We start from the raw sequence: 23,504 nt of genomic DNA on the forward strand, positions 1-23,504 counted from the left end.
TGAAAGTTTATATCTTTGCTAAATGGAAACTTGTTCAAACAATTAATTAATGTTTCATGCATGTACTATTTTTTAAAAAGCATAAAATTTTATCTAATTAACAGTTAAAACTACATATAATGTAACTATATTAATATTAAAAACAGGTGCCAACTTTCACACTTGATTATATGGGCCTTTGCCCTTTCATTTTAAAGGTCTGCTCCTTATCTTAATAAGATCATTAATAGTTTAATTTAAAAACCATCAGTTAACCTTAATCTTGCTTCTCAGTCAGGTCCTCGAAAGGTAAAGGATTATGCTCTCATGGAACTACTTATTGTAAGTAAATTATACTAAGCTTTTTCTGTGTGAGATTAGCATTTTAAAATATGGCAAATATTGAAAGAATGATTGATGCTACATTAATGTTTGTCTCATAGTGATGATCTTTTTCAAGACAATCCATGATCTCTAAATAACTGCTCAGTTACCTATTTTAATTATTTAGAATTTTGTATTTTCTGTTGTAATAATTGTGAAAATAAACTTACTCCTTTGTTCCAGTAATAACCATAGAATTTTACCATTGTTGAAACTAGTCATATAAATACAATACAAACATCTCAATTTGTTCATGTGTACAAAAATAGTTCAAGAATATATAAAGTCCTAACACAATTCAAAACCAAAACAGAATATTTTAGAGAAACTCAGCAGATTTAGCAGTATCTGCAGAGAGAAACCAGTGAACCACCTTCAGAACATTTCCTTCCTCCCTTGTCAATGAAAATGTTTCATGAGAAGGCAATGCTACCAACTTCTCAGGATAACTTGGGATGAATGCAACCTAAGTAGAATGCACAGTCTACGTTGCAAGGACAATTTCTTTTGAAGTTAATGTAACCCAATATTACAGTATTTTCAACCTGAGCAGTGCACTTCATGAAAATGTTCCGTTTCCTGTTCTGAGTCCGTTTTCTGTTCAATAACTTACTTCTGCTTCTTGACCCATATATTTAATCATTAAATTCTCTTCTGGGACTTTGTCAAAAGGTTTTGGAAAACTGAATATGTATCAACTCCATGTCATCTGTTCACCATTGTGCAGACAATTTAAACTTTTTAGCCTGGTGAAAGAACAGGGAGCATTAATTCAGCGAAATAATGCCCTCTTTATCCAACACACTTCCTTGAAGACTTTACTGATTTAGTCTATCATCCAAAATATTTTCTCCACAATTGTTATGAAATTCAACCTTCTTCAGCTGCTTCATCAATGACCTTCCCTTATCATCATGTCAGAAATGGGGATGTTCACCAATGATTGTATAATGTTCACCGCCATTCATGATTCCTCAGGTAGGTGCATGTTCATGTTCAACATGATCTGGACAATATCCAGACTCTGGGTGACCCTAACATATATGCCATGCAAATGCCAGGCAGTGCCCATCTCCATCTAGTCACCACCCCTTGATATTGTGTTATTAGTATCACTGAAACCCCACTATCAACATCCTTGGGGTTACCATTGACCAGACACTCAACTGGACTCATGACATAAACACAGTGGCTACAAAAACTGTTAGAGGCTAGGAATACTGTGGCAAGTAATGCACTTCCTGAAGCCTGTCCACTCTTTGCAAGGCACAGGTCAGTTGTATAATGCAATATTGTCCACATGCCTGGATGGGTGCAGCTCCAATGACACTCAAGAAGCTTGACACCATCCAGGACAAAGCAGAACACTTGGCATCATTTCCTCCACCAGTGATGATTAGTAGCAGCAGTGTTTACTATCTACAAGATGCACTATAGAAATTCATCAAAGATTCATATCATTTCTGACGTTCTGATGGAGAGAAGGTCATTGATGAAGCAGTTGAAAAAGGTTAGGTTTCATGTTAATTGTGGAGAAGATATTTTGGATGGCAGACCAAATCAGTAATGTCTTTCGAGAAAGTGTGTTGGGCGAAGAGGGCATTGCTTTGCTGAATCAATGCTCACTGTTCTTTCAACTGTCTGTGGAGTGGTGACTGTTTCCATCTCGAAGGACAAGGGCAGCAGGTACATAGGAATATCACCACCTGCAAGTTGCCCTCTGAGCCACTCACCATCCTTAGAAACATATCACTGTTCTTTCACTGTCAATGGGTCAAAATCCTGGAAAATGTCTCCCTAATGGCATTTTGTGTAAACTTAGAGCAGGTGAACTGCAGCAGTTTAAAAAGGCAGCTCACCACCACCTTCTCAATAGCAACTGCGGACAACCAGCAATGTCCATGGCCCATTAGTGAATATTAAAAAAAAATTATTCCCAGAAAAACAATATAAATTATATACCTCATGATAACGTGCAGTTTCATTGCATTAGCAGCTCTATGCAGTTTTTCTATCATAATGTCAGAAATGGGGATGTTCACCAATGATTGTATAATGTTCAGCACCATTCATGTTCTCATGTGAGCCTGCACATTGTGAATTGATCTTATCATCCCCTTCAGTCTACACTTTCCATCTTGTGTCATTGGGTAGCAATCAGGAATAGCATACAGTTAATCTTATTTACAACCCTCCCTCCCTAACATACATAACTGCGGTCTTTTCTAGCATCCCATCTAGGATTAGCATAGTTTGCTCCAAATTAGAAAAAGAACCTTTGGAGTTTTGTTTTTAGTCTGTATCTAATTGCTATGAGTTCCATTTCAAAAGTCTCTTAAGTTCATGCTGACGTGTAGCCAAATTTGCATCCATGAAATACATTTTATATCACAATGAATTATACAAAGTTAAGAGGGAAATGCATTAGAACTGGCATCTACTGGCAATGTATAAATATATACAAAAAGCAAAAGAAATCCAACCCACCAATAAATGTTGACTGTCTATCATCAGTAAAATGATGGAAAGGATCATCAGTGGTACTATTGAGCAACAATTGACGAGCAAAAACCTGCTTACACTCAGTTTTGAGTTTCACGAGGATTACTCAGCTCTGACCTCATTACAGACATGGTTAAAACATGGACAAGAGAGCTGAATTTCAAAGGTACTGCGAGAATAATTGCCCTTGATATCAAGGCAGCATTTGACTTAGTGTGGCATCAAACAGAGCGTGCAAAAGAAGTCAGTCAGGAATAGGTGATTGGAGTCATACCTGGCACAAAAATGGTCAGTCTTCTCAGTTCCAGGATGTCTCTGCAGGAGGTCCTCAAGGTACTGTCCTAGGCTCAACCATCTTCAGTTGCTTCATCAGTGACCTTCTGTCTATCATAAGGTCAGAAATGACGATATTTGTTGATGATTGCACAAAGTTCAGCATCATTTGTGACTCCTCAGATACTGAAGTCTCCATGTCCAAATGCAGCAAGACCTTGACAATATCCAGGCTTGACCTGATGAATGGCAAATGACATTCATGCTCTGCACATGGCAGGCAATGATCAACTCTCTCAAGAGAATCTAACCATTACCCCTTGACATTCAATGGCATTCCTGTCACAGCTTGCTCAGTGGTGTTGCCAAATGCAGGAGCTGCTTACCTTTGAGGATTACCATTAACTCGAAACGGAACTGGACTAGCCGTACAAATACTATGGCTGCAAGAACAACACATTCAAAACCCCTGACCGCTACCACTTAGAAGGACAAGGGTAGCAGATACATGGAAACAGCACCACTTAGAAGTTCTCCTCTAAGCCACTCACCATTCTAGCTTGGAAATATATCCCATTTCTTAAGGGTTGTTGGGTCAAACTCCTGTAGCTCCCTCCCTAATAAAATGGACTGCAGCATTTCTAGAAATCAGTTCACCACTACCTTCTTGAGGTAAAGTAGGAATGAGCAATAAATGCTGGCCCAGTCGGTGATGCCTACATCATCCCAGAATCATAGTCTCCCTACCGTGTGGAGCAGGCCATTCAGCCCATCAAGTCCATAGTGACTCTCTGAAGGGCAGTCTACCCAGATCCATCCCACCCTACCCCATCCCTGTAACCCTGCATTTGTCATGGCTAACACATCTAGACTAGACATCTTTGGACACTATGGGCAATTTAGCATGGCCGGTCCACATAACTTGCACATATTTGGACTGGGAAGAAACCAGAGTACCTGGAGGAAACCCACACAAACACAGGGAGAATGTGCAAACTCTCCCAAGGCAGTCACCGGTGGCTGGAATTGAACCCATGTGCTTGGCACTGTAAGGGAACAGTGCTGACTGAGCACCATGACGCCCTACTGTATCCCATGAATGAATTTAGTAAAAACCATTTAATTGAAAGCAAAGTATTTCTTCTTAAGATTTTTCTGCTTGAATTTCAGATGCACATGGAAGAACCTTGTTTTGATTTTCTCAGGACAAAAGAAACACTTGGGTAAGTATTTTTCTGTTCATGCTTAATGATGTGCAGTATACTGTATAATGATCACTGCCAGCAAGAATTTTGTTTTCTAATTTACTGATAAAGTACTTTGAAATGATCACTATGGGATGCCATGAAGATTGAAAAGAGTACATGAGAAATTATGTAAATCAAAAAATTGATGGTTGAGTAATATAAAACCAGCAAGTGCTAGAGAATTTTAGCAGGTCTGGGAGGAGCATCTGCGGAGATACAGAAGTAGTATTTATAGTCCAAAATGACTCTTTGTTGAGTTCAAAGTTAACTCTCTCTCTCTGTGAACATGCTGCCAGACATTATTGAGTTTCTATAGCATTTTATGTATTTATTTCAATCTCCAGCATCCACAGCACTTTTGTTAAATGATGTCAAGCTCAGGGTTTAAATTGAATAAAGAAGTAAGTTGTTTTACAGTTTAGAGTGGAAAATGATGTACTTAATTCTTGATCCCATAACATTGAAAATACAGCAGTACAAACATGTGTAGGATGGTGCAACTGCAGCTTGAAGGAACAAGAGGGGAATGTTAATGGAACACCCACCATAGTGTTAATAAATCATCCTCTTGTATAACCCTTTATGAATGTGGGTCCCAGTTCACATTTGAAGGTAAATGTTAAATATGTATGGTTTATTTTGGTTGTACAACATTCCTGTGCTAGTTATAAACAGTAAATGAGAAAAACATGAATCAAGAATAAAAATACGGAGGAAACAAAGTACAACAAAGTTATTTTGTTGACAAAGATTCTTTTTAAAATGTATAGTAATATTGAACTGGTATAGAAACATTACTGTGTTGATTAATAGCAGGACAAAATTTTAAAGCCCTTATTCTTCTCCCTGCAGAATCAGGAGGTATTAGTTCACTTTACTTGTTTGTAAGACTTAATGATTTATCAAACTATTTTCACAATGCTTGCTATGTTGAGAAAATTTGACAGTATGTTTCAGTCTGTTTGGATCTTTCTGAACTGCTACTGATGCTTCTAACACTTCTGTATCTTTCCTAAGACTTTCATAGCCCAGGTTAGTGACTTAATAGGTATTCAGGTTCAAGCAAATCTCAGATGCTTGCATAAAATTGCCTTTGTTTTATTAAATCAATTTTAGTCAAGACTAACATGACGCTGTGTGGGTTGCATAATTTTGGCCTCTTGTTTGTTCTGATAAAAACTTAATATATAACACATCAAATTTCTCACCACTACTGCAAATAACTAGAAGAAAGTGAGGACTGCAGATGTTGGAGGTCAGAGTCAAAGAGTGTGATGCTGGAAAAGCACAGCTGGTCAGGCAGCATCTGAGGAGCAGGAGAGTCGAGCATTCCTTCTGAAGAGCTTGTGCTTGAAACATTGATTCTATTGCTTCTCAGATGCTGCCTGACCGGCTATGCTTTTCTATCACCACGCTTTTTGACTGCAAATAACTAAAGTATGAGTTGTCCTGCTATAATGCACATCTTGTCAACGCAAATTTGCAGTAAGGCAATTGATGAATAGGGCACGCTGTTTCTAAAGTGCAAACTTTTAAAATGTGTATTGGCTTTAGTACATTTGCATCGCCAATACTGTGTTAGTTGTATTGCACGATTCTTATATAGCACGGAGTCACACAGGAACATAACTATCGCACTATAGGAGAAATTACTGTATGCAGCTTTATTAGTATATATGAATTGCTCATTTTGTTGGTTCAAGAATGGCTTACTTCATTTTATTTTATGTTCTGTACTTCAGATACCATGTGTATCCTTCCTGCCGAAACACCTCAGGAATCTTGGGATTTTCAGTTACAGTGGAAACTCAGGCATCAAAGTTTAAGTGAGTCTTGTTTCTTTGTTTTGAATAAGGCATTGGATCACTGGAGATTACAGGAGTAGATTGACTTAAATATTAATTATAGCATAAGGATTTTCAAAGTATAGCATCAAATAAAATGATATCTCCCACCCCACTCAATACCACTACCCCTAACCCACCTCCACCCCCTACAACCCACAATTTTGAGTTCGGAGAGAGTAGAAGAGCTTTTAATCTTTAACCTTCTATGCCCTGTTATTGGAAGGAATCTCGTACTGCCAGGGATAGTGACATTAGAGGATGGACGGGCATTTAATTAGGCAGTGTGGTTAGTATATCTGATCTTCACCATATTCCTGTCACTTTCCAAATTAAGTTCAGGGTGCAAGACCCAGGGTTGATTGTTGGATTGCTATTTTGGCAGCAACCATAGCTTGCTCAGTGGTGTTGCCAAACACAGGAGCTGCTTACCTTTGGCAGGCACCTCCTGGCAGGTGGGACCCGTGCCCCAAAGGCCACAATTCCAAAAGAAGGGCCAGTGTCCTCGGAACTGCCCGATTGGCATAAGATACAACAGGCTCTCCTTATATGAAGCAACATGGGACGCTCACCAGTTTTGTTTTAGCTGGCTGCCAAAGCCCTAAATACCACAGTCATCAAATTTCCTTCTAGCTTCTGCATTTAATTTTTCTTACTCAGTTTTACATTCTTGTAAGTAAGCACAGAATTCAGAAATATGGCTGTTGTTTGAAATATGACCAAACCAGAAGACACTTTGGGGAGGTTTTGTGTCACTGTATGGATATTTTTTCCTGTCTATAATCACCTTAAACTCCTCTAAGGTGTGCAGAAGTAATGTGTTCCCACATCTCGTCCAATATTACTCTTTCAGTGGCTCTTGTACAATTGTTATATAGCTGGAATTATGTACAAAGTTACAATAGAATATCACAATGTAGATAAAATCAATCCATGATATCTCTTGGGATGACAACCTTTGAAGTAAATGTTTGCTTGATGATAACGATCATTGCTGAGGGATAAAGAATACCTACAAATTATAACCAAGGATTGGTGGCATGACGTCCCAGTTAAGGTAGAACATAGCCTAATAAAGACTCCAATGCCATTTTACAATGTTCAGTAATGCATCTATACCTCAACTTCAGAAGAGTATACACCATTCTAATATCTTTGTAAATGAAAACTTAGTGCTTAGATTGGCAATCTAAATTGAAGATCAAGCCTGATTTCAAAGTAAAAAAGTGTGAGCCCTCCACTTTGTGACATTATATGGAGTGTCAAATCTTGTTTGCAATGTGCTTGATGTTGGTTGAACTCAGATATTTTTTGATATCCCTTGTGCTAATTCATTTATTTAATATTAATTTAATAGAAACGCAGTCTTTCCCACTCTCAATTGTTACATATTTTAATAACATCTTATATCTTTTGTTTAGAGTATCCTACTTCCAATATCATACTGATTTGCAATTTTAATGTTTTAATTGCATTTAAAATTGCATTTAATGTTTTAATTGCATTTAAACAGCACCGAATTAGTGGACAACAAAATTGAAGAATTTCTTCAGAGCTTTTCTGCAAAGCTGGCAACAATGAGTCAAGAATCTTTCTCTTCTCAGGTGAGGAAGATTAACTATATTAGAAGGAATTCAGTATGGTTTTGAAAACACTTTTTTTATACCTTTTTTTAAAAATTCAGTCATGCAATGTGGGCATCACTGGCTGGGCCAGCATTTATTGCCCATCTCCAGTTGCCCTTGAGAAAGTGGTGCTAAGATACCAACTTGAATGGCTACAGTCCATTTACTTTAGGTAGACCCATAACGCCATCACGGAAGGAGTTCCAGAATTTTGAACCAGCAACACTGAAGGAGCGACCATATATTTCCATGTCAGGGTGGTGGTGTCACATGGATCTGCTGCCGTGACCTTGTAGATGGTTGTGAGCTTTAAAAGTGCTGTGGAAGCAATCCTGGGTGAATTATTGAATGTGCTTGGTAGATTGTACTCTAGATGCTGCTACTGAGTGTGAACTATAGAGGCAGTGAATGTTTGTGGATGTGATGCTAATCAAGCAGGTTGCTTTATAGTGGATGGTGTCAAGCTTCTTGTTTGTTTTTGAAGCTGCATTAATCCAAATAGCTGTGGAGAATTGCATCCAACTCCTTACATGTGCATTGTAGATGGTAAACAGGCTTTGGAAAATCAAGAGGAGACTTATTTGCTGTGAGACTCGGGCACTGTCCTGCTTTTGTAGCCACAGTATTTATATGTCTAATTTAGTTCCATTTCTAGTCAGTGAAAAATTCATGATGGTGGGGGATTCAGCGTTCGTGAGACCCTTTAATATAAAAGGGCAATGGTCGGATTTTCTGTTGTTGGAAATGGTCATTGCCTGGCATTTGCTTGGTGTTGTTGTTACTTGCCACTTGTCTGCTCAAACCTAGAGATTGTCCAGGTCTTCTTGCTGCATTTGAACATGGCTTAATTTGAATAATTGTTTGTAATGGTTACAGAAAATTTACAGTGAATATATCTACAATATTATACTATTTCTAATCTAGATGCAATGTTCCTTCCGTGATGAAGTCAGATGGGAATGTTTGTGATGATTGTACAATATTTAATTCCATCCATGATTCCTCTGATACTGAATCAATCCATATTCAAATGCAACAAAATCCAAACTTGGGGTAACAATTGGCAAGTAACATTCACTGTACACAAATGCTAGGCATTCACCATCACCAATAAGAGACAATTTAACCACCATTCCCTGACATTCAATGGTATTACCATTACTGTATTCCCCCACTGTCAACATCCTGGGGTTTACTATTGACCAGAAACTCAACTCGACTCCCCACATAAACACAGTGGCTACAAGAACCGGTCAAAGGCTAGGAATATGCAGTCAGAACTCACCTCTTGACTCCCCAAAGCCTGTCCTTCATCTACAAGGCACAAGTCAGGAGTATGATGGAATACTCTCCACTTGCCTGAATGAATGCAGCTCCAAAACATTCAGGAAGCTTGACACCAACCAGGACAAAGCAGCCTGTTTGATTGGCACCGCATCCACAAACATCCACACCCTCACCACTGAATCTCAGTAGCAACAGTGTGTCCTACCTACAAGATGCACTGTAGAAATTTATCAAAGATTCTTGTACAGCACTTTGCAAACTCATGACCATTTCAATCTAGAAGGCCAAGGTCAGTAGATACATGAGAATACCACCAACTGCAAGTTCCCCTCCAAGTCACTCACCATCGTGACCTAGAAATATCACTGGTCCTTCACTGTCACTGGGTCCAGATACTGTAATTCCCTCCTGAATGACATTGTGGATTAACCTAAAGCAGGTGGACTGCAGCAGTTCAAGAAGGAATCTCAAGATCACCTCAAAAGCAACTAGGGACAGCCAATAAATGCTGGCCAACCAGCAACACACACATCTTATGAATGAATTTGAAAAAATATTATCAGTAGACACCTATAAATTCCCTGACACCCAGCTCTAACTTGCTAATACCTCTTCTCAAACTTATCACAGCTCTCTGTTGTCAGACTGGTTAACCTGAGTCAAATCCTGCCTGAGACAAAATACCATAAAATCAAATATTGGGAAAACTGAAACCATCGTCTTCTACTCATGTCACAAATTTTGTTCTCTCATTATAGATTTTTAAAAAATCTTTTCCCTACACAGCCTGGTGCAGCCTCAGGTAGTTTCCAACTTTTCCATCCTATTTGACCACGAGCTGAGATTCAAACTCCTTGTTCTCTCTAACACAGACTGCTTCACTGTCTTCATGTCAGCCATCTCTTACTACTTCCATTATTGAAACCCGTATTTTGCTGCTGTTACCTCCGCTTACAAATAGTACTTCCAAATAAACCTATTGTACTATAACCTGGTGTTGTGGGATTTTTAACTTTGCCCACTCTAGTCCAACACTGGCACCTCCACATCAATACAAATATTCCAGTACTCTCATGTGGGCCTCTCATTTTCCAGCCTCCATAAACTTAAGCTTATCCAGAACTGACGTCATGCCCAACTTGTATCAAGTTATGACCTACATTTGCTTCTGGTTCACCAACACCCTGATTTTAAAATTCTCACTGTTCACCCCTTTCTATCCTTAATCTCCTTCTGCTCTGATGTTCTTCCAATTATGATCGCTTGTGCATAAGTTGTGGAATTGCCCCTCTAATTCAGAGCTTCAGCAACTTCCTTGGTGCTTTGTCTTAATGTCTCCTTCTTTCACTCTGTGTCAATATTTTACTGATTACATGATTTAGAGTTATTTACAGTCTTCAAAGATTCCCAGTGCCCTTTGGGTGAAAAAGAGTTCTCTCATCCCTTCTAAACCTGCTGTCCCTTACCTTAAATCCTATGCAGGTTCTAAACAGTAAATTATGATGCCAGATAATTGTGACATCAGGTTATTGGATCATAGTAACCCACTGGAAGTGTCAATGTCTGGGGAAAGGAAGTAACTGCTGTGGAACCTATTACATGAGGTCTTATGATACAGAAGAACCCCATAATCTATGACTGAACTTTGCAAAACTGCAGAATTTTCATTTGATCTGTTGATTATTGGATCGCATGTGTTACCTTTTAGGAAACAATCTTTTAGGAAATGCTAATTTTTTTTTAAAGGAAATATTAGTTGTAATTCATAGTAGACACTGATTATATAATAACCTACAGACCAATGTTCAAGTTGTAAATTATTGAAGGGTAAAGGATATTTTACTAGCTTTTCCTTCCTGATTTGTTTCTTGGGCTAGTATTTCTCAAATTAAACAATCATTGAACGTGAGTAATCTTATACAGGGCGACCACAGTGTTGGCGGGGGATATGCTCCAAGACCTACCGCAGATGTCCAAAACCACGTATAGTAGCAAACCCATTCATTTAAATGGTAAATTTACCTCCCTGGCAGCCCCCGGGTCCCTGGTTCTGGAATGTTCCATGTCATCTGTTTGTGCTGCAGTAAACCGCGGGTAACTGAAACTACAGTAACCAGACCCATGGTCATGGCGGTCACCTTATAGTTTCAAGCAACCAGCATACCAAGTTAAATTTTTCAGCATCACAAACTTTCACCTTTTTTTATTTTAACAGGTTACAGCATTGATAAAACTTAAACTATGTGAAGATACACATCTAGGAGAAGAAGTAGACAGAAACTGGGATGAAGTTTTCACACAACAGTATCTCTTCGACAGACTTGTCCATGAGGTATTAAGATAAAATACTGAGCAGAAATAACTAAGCATACTTGAGTCAACAGATAAATGATTTATAGTTTGTGCATCATTCCAATTTTTTAAATGACAAAACTTAATAATGTTAATATGCCATTATTTTATTAGTAGACCAAAATACCATACTTGCACTTTCAATTGATTAAAATGCTGGATTTTAATTGTGAGAGCTCGTAGGATGAGTACAGGGAAACTCAAGAAAAATGCATTAAAATTTATTTTCTACTTTTTATCGTTTACCAGTTAAATAGAAAAAAAACCTGAACAATGTTTTGCTTCTTGCTACACTTAATCCGTACTTCTAAATATTTGCCTCCTCTAAAACCCCCATGATGGCAGTTTGGCTCAAATAATCAAAATACATCTTTTCTCTTATTGCCATGGTACCTCACTTTCTCCCACCACCATCATATCTGTTTTAAATTTCTCATTTTCCATGTCATCTGTTTGTGCTGGGGTAAACTTGGTTTTGTATGTAGCAAATTGTATTCTTTAACCTCCTCTTCTCCTCAGTCTTATCCTTGAGATAAATTCCTCGTATCTGTAGGTGGCTTCTCTACAGTCAGTTTCAATCACAAAAAACAAATCTCTGATCATTTCCTTAACTCTCTCCATTTTCATCTTCCTATCCCTTTCTAACTCAATTGCTCTTCCTGGATTTCAGTACATTTCCCAAATGAGGGTTGATGGGTTAGGTGTGACTCTGACCAATCTTCCCCCACCCCCTAATTCATTTAGAACTGCACTTTTCATCCTAATTGTCCAGCTTTTGACTTTGCTTTTCATCACTCTTTTGCAGCTGTGGGTCTGTTCAGCCATTCAGTCATCATCTGCTGTTGATAAACTAGTCAAGTTCAAATGGTGCTTCTTTTGCATATTTTCCTTTTCTTTCTCTCATTTCCTTGGAGCACAGATACGAGTGTATTTCTTACAGCAGTAGTTGAACGAAACGTCTTCAGATCTTGTTGAACAACATATCAGACCTCATCTGCCAAAATTACCCACAGGTCCATGATCATCCTGGACAGCAAAGATAATCTCTGCCTTCTTTTCTCCACTATCATGTGTCTTTAGAACCATAGAGAATACTTTAGATATGGCATTACTGAGGAAAAATACAATCTCTTTTAGATTTGCACGATATACTGCTTTTCATCTGACCTTGTGTGCTTTTAATTGCACATACTTAAGGTAAATGGCTTGACAAATTTATTTGCAAAAGTCCATTTATGTATTATTACAGGTAGTTCTTCTATAAAGCAATGGTAACACTCCTGTGCAACCCCACATTATAGAAAAATCATGCTTTAGAAACAGTACCTAAAGTTGGCTATGTAATTGTGTTACAGTTAACACGTTTTAAAAGGTTTTAAATGGCTTCTCTTTTATTCTGATTCAGGATAATGGGTTGACAGCACATAGAAATAGTATTATACAGACATGGTTGCAGGGTGATTGGGAATTCAGTATTCTGCAATAATAGGCAAAAAGTAAAAGGAGGTGGGGTAGCTTTATTTGTAAAGGAGTATATCAATGCAATAGTGAGTAGTGATATAGATGCACATAGATTGTGAAGTAGATTCAGTTTGCAATAGGTGAGAGTTGTCTGTTGGCCCCCTCCCAAAGAGTTGCCTTGCTGTAGACCGAAGTATAAATTGGGAAATGTAGGAGCCATGATAAAGAGCACTACAATTGTTACGGGTGATTTTAATCTGCATATTAACTGGACAAATCAGATGGGCAAGGGTAACATGGAGGCCATATTTGTAGAGTCCATCAAAATTTTCTGAGTAGTATTTGCAGAACCTACGCAGCAAAACAGGCTCTTATGGATCTAGTGATGTGTGAAGAGGTAGGATTAATAAGAGGTTTCATAGTTAAGGGTCCTCCAGGATGTAAAAGAGTCATAGAGATGTACAGCACAGAAACAGACCCTTCAGTCCAACTTGTCCATGCCGACCAGATATCCCAACCCGTCTAGTCCCACCTGCCAGCACCCAGCCCATATCCCTCCAAACCTTTCCTATTCATATACCCATCCAGAAACCTTTTAAATGTTACGATCGTACTAGCATCCACCACTTCCTCTGACAGTTCATTTCCATACACGTACCACCCTCTGCATGAAAAAGTTGCCCTTTAGGTCTCTTTTACATCTTTCCGCTCTCACCCTAAACCTATACCCTCTCGTTCTGGGCTCCCACACCCCTTGTCTATTTATCCTATCCAGGCCTGTCATGATTTTATAAACCTCTATAAGGTCACCCCATAGCCTCTGACGCTCCAGGGAAAACAGCCCCAGCCTGTTCAGCCTCTCCATATAGCTTAAATCCTCCAACCCTGGCAACATCCTTGTAAATCTTTTCTGAACCCTTTCAAGTTTCATAACATTTTTCTGATAGGAAGGAGACCAGAATTGCACATAATATTCCAACAGTGGCCTAACCAATGTGCTGTCCAGATGAAACATGACCTCCCAACTCCTGTACTCAATACTCTGACCAATAAAGGAAAACATACCAAACGCCGCCTTCACTATCCTATCTACCTGCGACTCCACTTTCAAGGAGCTATGAACCTGCACTCCAAAGTCTCTTTGTTCAGCAACACTCCCTAGGACTTTACCATTAAGTGTACAAGTCCTGCTAAGATTTGCTTTCCCAAAATGCAGCACCTCACATTTATCTGAATTAAACTCCATCTGCCACTTCTCAGCCCATTGGCCCATCTGATCAAGATCCCGTTATAATTTGAAACATGATAGAATTTCAAATTCAGTTTGAGGGACTCCAACCAATGTCTTCAGCCTAATTTAAGAGTACTAACTATCAACAGCAGATGCCGACTGAATGGCTGAATAGACATACAGCTACAAAAGATTGATGAAAAATAAAGTCAAAAGTTGGACAATTAGTACAAAAAGTGCAGTTCTAAGTGAATTAATGGGTGGGGAAGATTGGACAGAGTAACATCCAATCCACCAACCCGCATCTCGGAAATGTACTGGAATCCAGAAAGATCCATTGAGATATGCAGAAAGAGTTGTCTAAAGCAAATTGGAAAAATGGACCAAGGAGAAATTTAGAGGCTGAGCAGTGGCAGAAAATTAAACTGATGATATTTCATAACACTCACCAAAACTTAGGAGGACAGCATAAACAAAGGATAACAGGTAAGCAAGGTGCTAGTGGGAGGGAAGATTTTATAACTGGCTTTACTACGAGGGAGAAAGTATTAACAAACAAATGGGATTGAAGACAGACAAGTCACCAGGACCTGAGGGCCTGCATCCAAAGGTTTTAAAGGAAGTAGCTGCAATGATAGAGAAGACATGGACCAGAATATTCCAGAATGGTTCCAGTAGATTGGAGAATCACCAACATGGTCTCCCCTGTTCAAGAGGTGATGATGGTGGGGGTCAGGAAGACTGACAGAAAGCAGGAATCTATAGCTTAGTAACCTAACGTCTGTCATTAGCCTGACATTATCTTTCTTATTGCACAGCATAGGAGCTCTTGTTACTGGGTATAATTAATTCTGACTCTGTGTTAATTAATGTGTCTTTTCAGCTTTGTCCTAATTAGTAGAATATCACATAGACAGTTCTCTGTTCTAAATTATTTACTACCTATAATAATGACTTGGAGGAGAGGGCATAGTGCAATGTATCTTTGCTGATGATACAAAAGTAGGTAGTCATCCTTGTAAACCTGTGTTGAACTCCCTCCAGGGCCCAGATATCCTTCCTAAGATCTGATGCCCAGATCTACTTACATACTCTGTAGGTCTAACTAGGGTCTTGTATAATTGTAGCATAACATCTGCATCCTGTATTCCAGTTCTTTCAATAAGAAGACCAGCATTCTTGACTATTTTCTGCACCTGTTTGTGGCATTTTAAAGAGCTATGTACCTGACCCCCCAAATCTCACTGAGCAAACATGTATTTAAGTTTTAGAAGGCACAAAATATCCTGATCTACCCTTTATCAGTTCAAAATAGAAACCTCGCCTGATTATATTAAAATCCTTCTGCCACAGCTTTGCGCAGTCACCTAATTACTAATATCCTGTTGTAATATTATGCCGTCATCAACACTGTCGACAATGCTACCCAATTGTCTCATCAGCAGATTTGATTTGGTTTGCCATTATCCAAGTAACAAACTCTTGTGTGGGACTTTATCAAATCCTTCTACAAGTCTATATGCACAACATCTATTGACTTACCTCTTGTTCACCATCTTTAATACCTTTGTTGGCAATTTGTAGAACGATTTTTAGCTTTTTTTTCTTTTTAATTAACATTGATATCAAAATTGTGATTACATTGTGAAGAGCAACAGATATGTTGCTATCCTGATATGTCTTTGATTTAACAGATTCGAGCTCTTCAATCATTTACCAAAGAAGACTTGGTGAATTGGTTCAGAACCCACAAGGAACACAAGAGTAAAAAACTTAGTATTCATGTAAGTCCAGTGCATCCATTAGATTTCCTCTTGATTTCAAATGATCTTTAGGTATAATATCTCATGTAAAAAAATTTACTTCATTCTGAGATGACAAAACAGTAAGCTGCGAACGTATTTATTGTCCATACAAAGAAAAAGTTGTTTTAAATGCCTACTGCTTAAATGATTAGTGCATTCCCTCAATGCATTTCCAGTCAAACTATCTTATTCTCGTATATAGGTCGATCTTGTGTATAGGTCAACCCATTATTTTGCCCCAAAGTCTGGTATTTTTCATGTACCTCGTGTATACCCCTAGTTTTTCAGGGGTCTCTTCCTGACCATATATGCAACCTTAAAGGGCATGTTTTGTACATTTTTGATTCAAATGCAATACCTGCGTCATTACAAATATCTACGATACATTACGGCAGCCCTCGACCTTGTCATCCCGTCGTTGCCTCAGTTTCGTAAAAGTAGGTGTTGCGTACAGTTATGCTCCAAACTTATTGTAAAGCTCCCCCAAATTTTCTCGACAAATGGCATTACGAAGAAACAAGCATACAGCACAGTTTAAACGAAACGTTGAAGTTACACAGAAGACTGACAATACCATAGCTGCGAGGGAGTTCTGTTTCTGAAAAAGCCACACAGTTAAAGTCAATGTCAAAACAGAAGTATGCAAAGTGAGGGAAGCTGAACAAGTGGCCACAACTAGAAGAAAGGGTTGCTGACATCAGAATAGAAGCATCGTGACTCAATAATGTATCAGAATTCGCACCAAAAACAAAGCAAAAAAGGGTGGATTTGGTGATTTCAAAGCCAGTGCTGGTTAGTGCAGTAGGTTTATGAAAATGTATGATTTCATGCTGAGACAGAAAAACAAGATTGCCCAATGTCTACTTGCAGAGCTTAATGATAAGTTAATGAGGTTCCATCGCTTTGTACAGAGGGACCTCGATTATCTGAATGAGATGGGCAGGCACTATTTCATTTGGATAATTGATTATTCAGTTAATCGATTCAATGCCTCTCTGAGGCTCAGAGTTTTCTGTTAAGTCTGCTCCCTGTTTGGGTGTCCAACACTACACCACCCCCCCCCAAAAACACGGCCAGCACTGCCCCCGCCCACCCCCTCTATGGCAGCCGGACTGTACACCAACAGTAAGACTGCTGCTGCATTTGTGGGGTAAGTTTCCAAACAGCGCGCACGCACACACAACTTTTTACTGCAATGTTTTGACAAATTCCCACTCTGCCCTGTACAGGAGAGAATATCTGGGAAAGGGGAATTTAGGGTTCACCCTATATAGAACTCTAGGGAGAGTGTGGGGGGAGAGGGAGAGTGAGTGGTTGGGAGGTCAGTCATTTGGAGACGGGCTCCCATTGATGTCCAGAACTGTTCTCGGCAGCATTTCAGTGAGCCGAGAATGTTTTTAATCATTGTAAACAAAAGATGCGGTCAGGGTTGAAACAGCTTTGATGTAATGTTTCTATCAGGACTTCCAGATCTCCTTTGGATAATTCAATATCGGTAATTGATATTTGGATAATAGACATTCCTCTGTAATCAGAAATTGGAAGAAAAACAGATACAGGCTCTCATGCGTCGGCAATATGGATAAAATCCCAATAAACTTTGTTTTTGCTCCAATCTTGTCCACAGTTCTGTTCCCTGGCATATCAGTTTTGGTTAAGTTTACTGGCCATGAAAGGACTCGATTCACTGTGGTACTTGGTTGTATGGTAGATGGAACAAAGTTAAAACCTTTGGTGATCTTTGAACGGAAAACTCTGCCCAGGCAGAAATTTCCGAAAGGCATTGTTGTCATCATCCATGATAAAGGGTGGATGGATGAAGGTGGCTGCAAGATTTTGATAAGGGAGGTCTGGAATACGCGACCAGGTGTACTTAGAAAGAAAAAAAGTTTACTGGTTTGGAATATGTTCAGATCACACAGAGTGAAAAGTGTTACCACTGAACTTGGAGCAAAGAATACTGACATTGCAATGATTCCTGGAGGCCTTACGAATATGTTGCAGCCACTGGATGTTAGCATCAATAAACCTTTTAAGGACTTAGAACAGAAGAAATGGGACACTTGGATGCAAGAAGGGGAAAAAAGCTTCACAAAGGGTGGCAACATGTGTGCTCCATTACTTGCAACTGCATGAGAGTGGATTGTTGAGTCCTGGAAGGAGATGAAAACTGAAATTATTGAGAAAGCCTTCAAAAAATGTGGAATTTCTAATGCTTTTTAGATGGGATGGAGGATGATTGATTATTTATGGTCAGATGGGAGTGATGACAAATCAATTGATGATCCCCTTGAGAGTTCAAGTGAAGATGATCCATATGACAATATGCTTGATCCTGGACGACTGGAATGAATTATTCAGTGGTGCAACTGATGAGGACAGTGAATCTGAAGGATTCTAATGGACTTTTGCATGTACCGGTAACTTTTGTTTAAAGCAGCTATCCCATAATATTTGTGATATATGGTGAGAAGAGTTTTTTGATGTAAAATGTTTGCATGAAACTGCTAATAAATACAACTGTCTATTCAAATAAAATATTATCCGTCCTTTTTTTACTGCTCGTTTTTTTCGTGAATTGTATTTGCTGGTATGCTTATTCACTTTTGTATATACCGTTATGTGTAGACCTATATGCACTTTGTGGTACTACCATAGCAGGCTGAATGGAGACAGTTAATTTGTAGATAAATATTTAACAATGGCCATAATTCTTTTTCCTTTTGTTATTTGTGATTTTATGTAGAGATCTGGCTCTTGTTTGTCCAACTTCTGACTCTTGCCAAGCATGAATTTCAACCCCTCAAAAACAATACCTAGTGTATAAGTCAACCCCTTAATTTCAGCTCAAAACATTTTCAAAACTCAATTTGTACCATAAATATGGTATACAATTTTTAAAGTGTCCAAGTTTAATCCATAAAAAATATCCTGCCAAGCTACTCAAACCTTCCTGATGAAGGGCTTTTGCCCGAAATGTCAATTTTCCTGCTCCTCAGATGCTGCCTGGCCTGCTGTGCTTTTCCAGCACCACTCTAATCTAGAATCTGGTTTCCAGCATCTGCAGTCCTTGTTTTTACCTAAGCTACTCAAACTACTCCATTCACACTAATAAGTTGATTATGAATGGGTTTGACAGATATTCACATGCAAGTTGTGTTGTAAAATCTAGTAAACACTTAAAAGTATTTTTAGGTATAAAGACCATTCTGGACCACTGCTTGAAGTGTTCCAATGAAGCTCAATCCAAACTAGAGCAACATCTCCTTTTCCACTTAGGCATTCTACAGCCTCTAGGACCCAACACTGCATTCCACAACTTCAGAACATGACCTCTGTGCACCATTTTTCTTACATTCCATACTCTCTCGGGCTGTGTCTTGTTCTAACTTGTTGGCTTTGCTGTCAGCAGCATGATCAATTTTCTGTTCTATAGCTACCATTTATAGTTACTTTACATCTGTCTCTCCTTTACCACCAATATCTCTGCCTTTTTTTCTGTCGCTGTGGGTACACTCACCATCTGCTCCTCCTCCCCCTCTAACACAAAAGCATTAAAAAACAAATTTCCAGCTTGTTTCATTTTCTGAAGTGTCATGCTGGACTCAAAACATTAACCCTGTTTCCATCTCCACAGATACTGCCAGATCTACCAGGTTCCTCCAGCATTTTGTTTTTATTTCAGATTTCAAGCATCACAGTATTTTGCTTTTACTTGAGAAATTTAGACTGTTTCTGTTATTTGTTGTGTGGGGTAACTGTGATTATCTATTTTAAATGAATGCATTAACTGCTTTATTTACAGGGTCACATTTTGTTTGGCAAATAAATTATTCACTACGCAGCATTCTTGCATGGTTAGCATATAAACAATCCTCAACAGAATTGTTTTCCACTTCCATCAAGTGTAATGTAGTATAGTATCTCTCTAAAATTTATCACCCACTTCAAATTGATTTCTGTATTTTAACCAAATGTTTCCTGCAATGCAAATTCAAGTAAATTACAGTTTACAAGTGATTAACACTACTGTCAATCATTTTTTAAAAATTCTGTTTTAAGCACTTGGCTTTTCACTTTGAGTAAGTACTTCCTCCTGGTATGCAATTTACTGCAGTTAGAAATTGTGGACCGTTTAATTTTGTAATTTTATTGTCTGCTAGTGGATGATGAATAAGTACTGTGACGTGCAAACATTAGTAAGATTTGTTTTTGGTATATCAGTAATTTTATTGGAGATCCAAATGTACTCATTCTTATTGGTTTGATGCTTTGCAGGTGACTGGACATGGGCAACATGAACCAGATCTAACCAATGTCGCCTCATGTGAATCAAAGTTCATACATGGAGAAGCATGTCAGCTCATTTACTTACCTGTGTCCCCTCAGATGGAGTACGCAACCACCATTAATGATATAACTGCATTCAATTCAAAACTCAAACTTTATCCTTTGCATAAAATATTGAAATGATGTTTGTCAATTGGAGAAGGTCACAGGAAGAGTATGCACTGTTTAAGAATATGCAGTTTACATGTAAAATTAAATCCTGATTCGTGGTGTTCTGCTTTAGGAGGAGAGGCATTTCACCATAAATTGGTGCAACTTCATATGCAAGCGTGTCAATATAACTAGTTAATTTAAGAGTGTATTTTGATGTCTGTATTTTAGTGATCACCTAATAATGATACACTTGCACCAGAATTTATTGAGGCAGAAAAACAGTAAATATTTGAATAATTATGCAGTTTGGTTTGTCATTGCTTTCTGGAAAATGTCATTTAAAACATTTGAAGCATTCTTTTGTAAGTGCTAAATGTATTCGGCAGACCTGTTTTTAAACTAGTGGGTTTGATTGAGAAGAATATCAAACTTAAAATTGTTTTGCCTATTTTACCTCTGTTCAAACCTACCTATTTAGAACAGATCAGTTTTGTATGGCAAGCAATCATTGATTAATTCTCAAATAAGCTGGTGTTTTCAAAAACCAAACTGATGCATTTGCAAACAAAAAAATCCCCCATTAAACAGATCTTTGAGTGAATTATTTTGAACTTGTAATGTTTGCTTTAATGCTTATAAGTTTGGTGGGCGGTGGGATATGTGGCAGTTTTCATGTCTGAATTACTGGTTGTGTAACCAGAATAAATATGACACATATGATAGAGGCATTGCTCTCTGGTTCCTAAATACTGTATGAAAACTAAAATTTACTTAAATGTTTTCCCGTGAGAAGGTGAGACTAGGAAAAAAAAATGTATAAGGCATGGAAATGATTTCTTTATATACATATATATATGATCCTTTTAAGGTGCTGGAAATCCAGGAGATAGTTATTTTCTTGTAGATAAGAGAGTATAATTTCAGCACACAAATTTTGATTGTAACTACATAATCTCTTTGTCCCACTCTCCAGCTACAAAAAGGTTTAGAATGAAATCAGAGGGGCTTTGTCCTGCACTCACCAGTTTGTATTATGCATTTTAAAATCAGTCATTAAGGTTGCACAATTGCTTTTTTCATCCCTTAGTTAACATTACTGTATTCTGATTCATTTATGATAGTTTGTCTTCTTCCAAACAGCCTGTCATCAGTGCTGTATGGTTGAACATTAGGCAAAAGTTCCAAGAAGGTTTTGCATGGTGTCCTATCATGTGGCCTAGGAGCAAAGATATCAGAACTAATCTTCAAAATGTCAGCCAGCATATTTGAGTAAGATGCAAAGAAATTATTGAATTGTGTTTTTCTGGAAAAAATTGTTTTGGAAGTGCCCATCAGTTCAGTGATTTTCTAGTCACAAACCTATATAACATCAAATTATTATCCATTCTAAGAAATGAAAGTTTAATTCCTTGCTATAGATTTTTATTTGCTGAAAATGTGTGCTGTCGCTGAGCTCTAGGTGACAAAGTACATCTTTGTTCTGGTTTCTTATTTTCTGTTTTCATTCAAGGTATTTGTATGAAATTAATTTTGGGAATGTGAACAGAAATCTCATATCTAATAATCACTATAGATACAGTAACGAAATGGGAGTTGATCATTGTTCATCAGTGTAGATAAGAGTGACTGGGAGCATCACGATTTGCACCTACGGTGTGCTAAACTAACTGATGCTCAGCTATGATTGCCTTCTATTTCTAGTTTACCTTCTATTTTACTGCTCATGATCATTTACCAAGAACAGTACGAGTTATTAGTGATCTGAGATAATAGAGGTGTTCTCAGTACTGCCAGCATTCTAAGCTTACATCTGTAGGATAAAATAAGGCAATTGATCATAAAGCAGGGAACTGTTGCCTGGAGAAGACTGAAGAAAGGCTCACTATTAGCAAAATCCAGTTCTTTCCTACTTAGTGACAGCTATCTTTTAACAAATCAATTACTGTAAATAATGAGAGGTAGTAGAAATAAGGAGGCATAAGTTTTTATTTTAAAAGGTCTCCACTATCAAACACCATTCTGGAAGCATCTTTTAGAAAGAAGTCAATGGAGATAAACTGGGCATAGGTTGAATAGTTTTGCAGATTTGATCCAATGAGTATGGGTATGTCCAAGTGTTCATGCATCAGTTGCTTTTATCCACCTTCACAGTGGAGATCATGGTTATGGGAGATGCTGTTGAAATGTTAAATATATAAACAGGAAGCACTGATTAGACAATGTTTACTTCACATTGGAAAGAGAGCTTGCAAAGGATCTGTTTCTGACATAAAACCACAGCTATAATGAAGCTGATAAAAATAATTTTCAATTTACTGTGTTTCTAGTTACCAGTGATTAAGGGTATTGTTTCCATCAAGGTGAAAAACTAATATATTGAGCAAAGCTATGGAATAGGAAGAAATGGAAGTTCTGAAGGTGATTGTCAACAGTGACATATCTACCCATACCCCTGCACAGATTAAATGCATCGGTTTGTAGATGTGGCCATTTAACCTTGCAAAGCACAGCTGGCTGTTCATCCTTTTCTTGCTCCTCCTGTGCAAGCTATTGGCACTGATCTGTAGGGAAGAGGATTTATTGTTTTTCCTGGGAGCTTGGACCAGACTCCGGTTGGTTTTTGTCTGGCCCGAGACATCAAAGGAGGGGAGGGTGATGCAGGCTTGCAATGAGGAAGGCCCTGCCTGGCCTATAAACGTGGCAGTGGAAAACGTGGTCCCAATGGGATGACACTCTCCTACCTATACACCACATATTTGCCATTCAACTCTCACAACAATTTGCATATTAAGCCGAAAAGCATTTGATTTAAAAGAAAACTTGTCCCAGGCCCTGCAAAAGTGACAACCTTTAACATGCCTTAAGCCACACTTTAATGACACAAAGGGCAGAATAATCCTATGTCTTTGACACTTATGGACAGTTTAATAATTTCTGGTTAGTTGAAATCAAATAATTGCATCATTTTGTCACTAATATTGGAAAAAAAACCTTGGAATGTAGCCTTGGAGTGCACAAGATGCTGAAATATAGTAGTAGCTACACTTCAAAAGTACTTAAGGATTATGGGG

The 23,504-nt window shown here is 38.2% G+C and overlaps 1 protein-coding gene across 3 annotated transcripts in view; it reads left to right on the forward strand.

The window, feature by feature from the left end:
- LOC122554338 (nardilysin-like) overlaps positions 1–21,034 on the forward strand; it is a 111,906-nt gene extending 90,872 nt beyond the window's left edge. For 2 of the 3 annotated variants that reach the window (XM_043699203.1, XM_043699205.1), the window contains exons 25-31: positions 274–321; positions 4,309–4,361; positions 6,128–6,211; positions 7,743–7,833; positions 11,357–11,473; positions 15,880–15,969; positions 20,269–21,034. In XM_043699203.1, the coding sequence (XP_043555138.1) occupies positions 274–321; positions 4,309–4,361; positions 6,128–6,211; positions 7,743–7,833; positions 11,357–11,473; positions 15,880–15,969; positions 20,269–20,463 (678 nt within the window). In that variant the 3' untranslated portion in view covers positions 20,464–21,034. The remainder of the gene's footprint in view (positions 1–273; positions 322–4,308; positions 4,362–6,127; positions 6,212–7,742; positions 7,834–11,356; positions 11,474–15,879; positions 15,970–20,268) is intronic. The other variant, XM_043699204.1, reaches the window with a different exon arrangement.
- The last annotated feature ends 2,470 nt before the right edge of the window (positions 21,035–23,504 follow it).

Source organism: Chiloscyllium plagiosum, chromosome 11 (assembly GCF_004010195.1).
Source record: "Chiloscyllium plagiosum isolate BGI_BamShark_2017 chromosome 11, ASM401019v2, whole genome shotgun sequence".
Lineage (NCBI taxonomy): Eukaryota > Metazoa > Chordata > Chondrichthyes > Orectolobiformes > Hemiscylliidae > Chiloscyllium > Chiloscyllium plagiosum.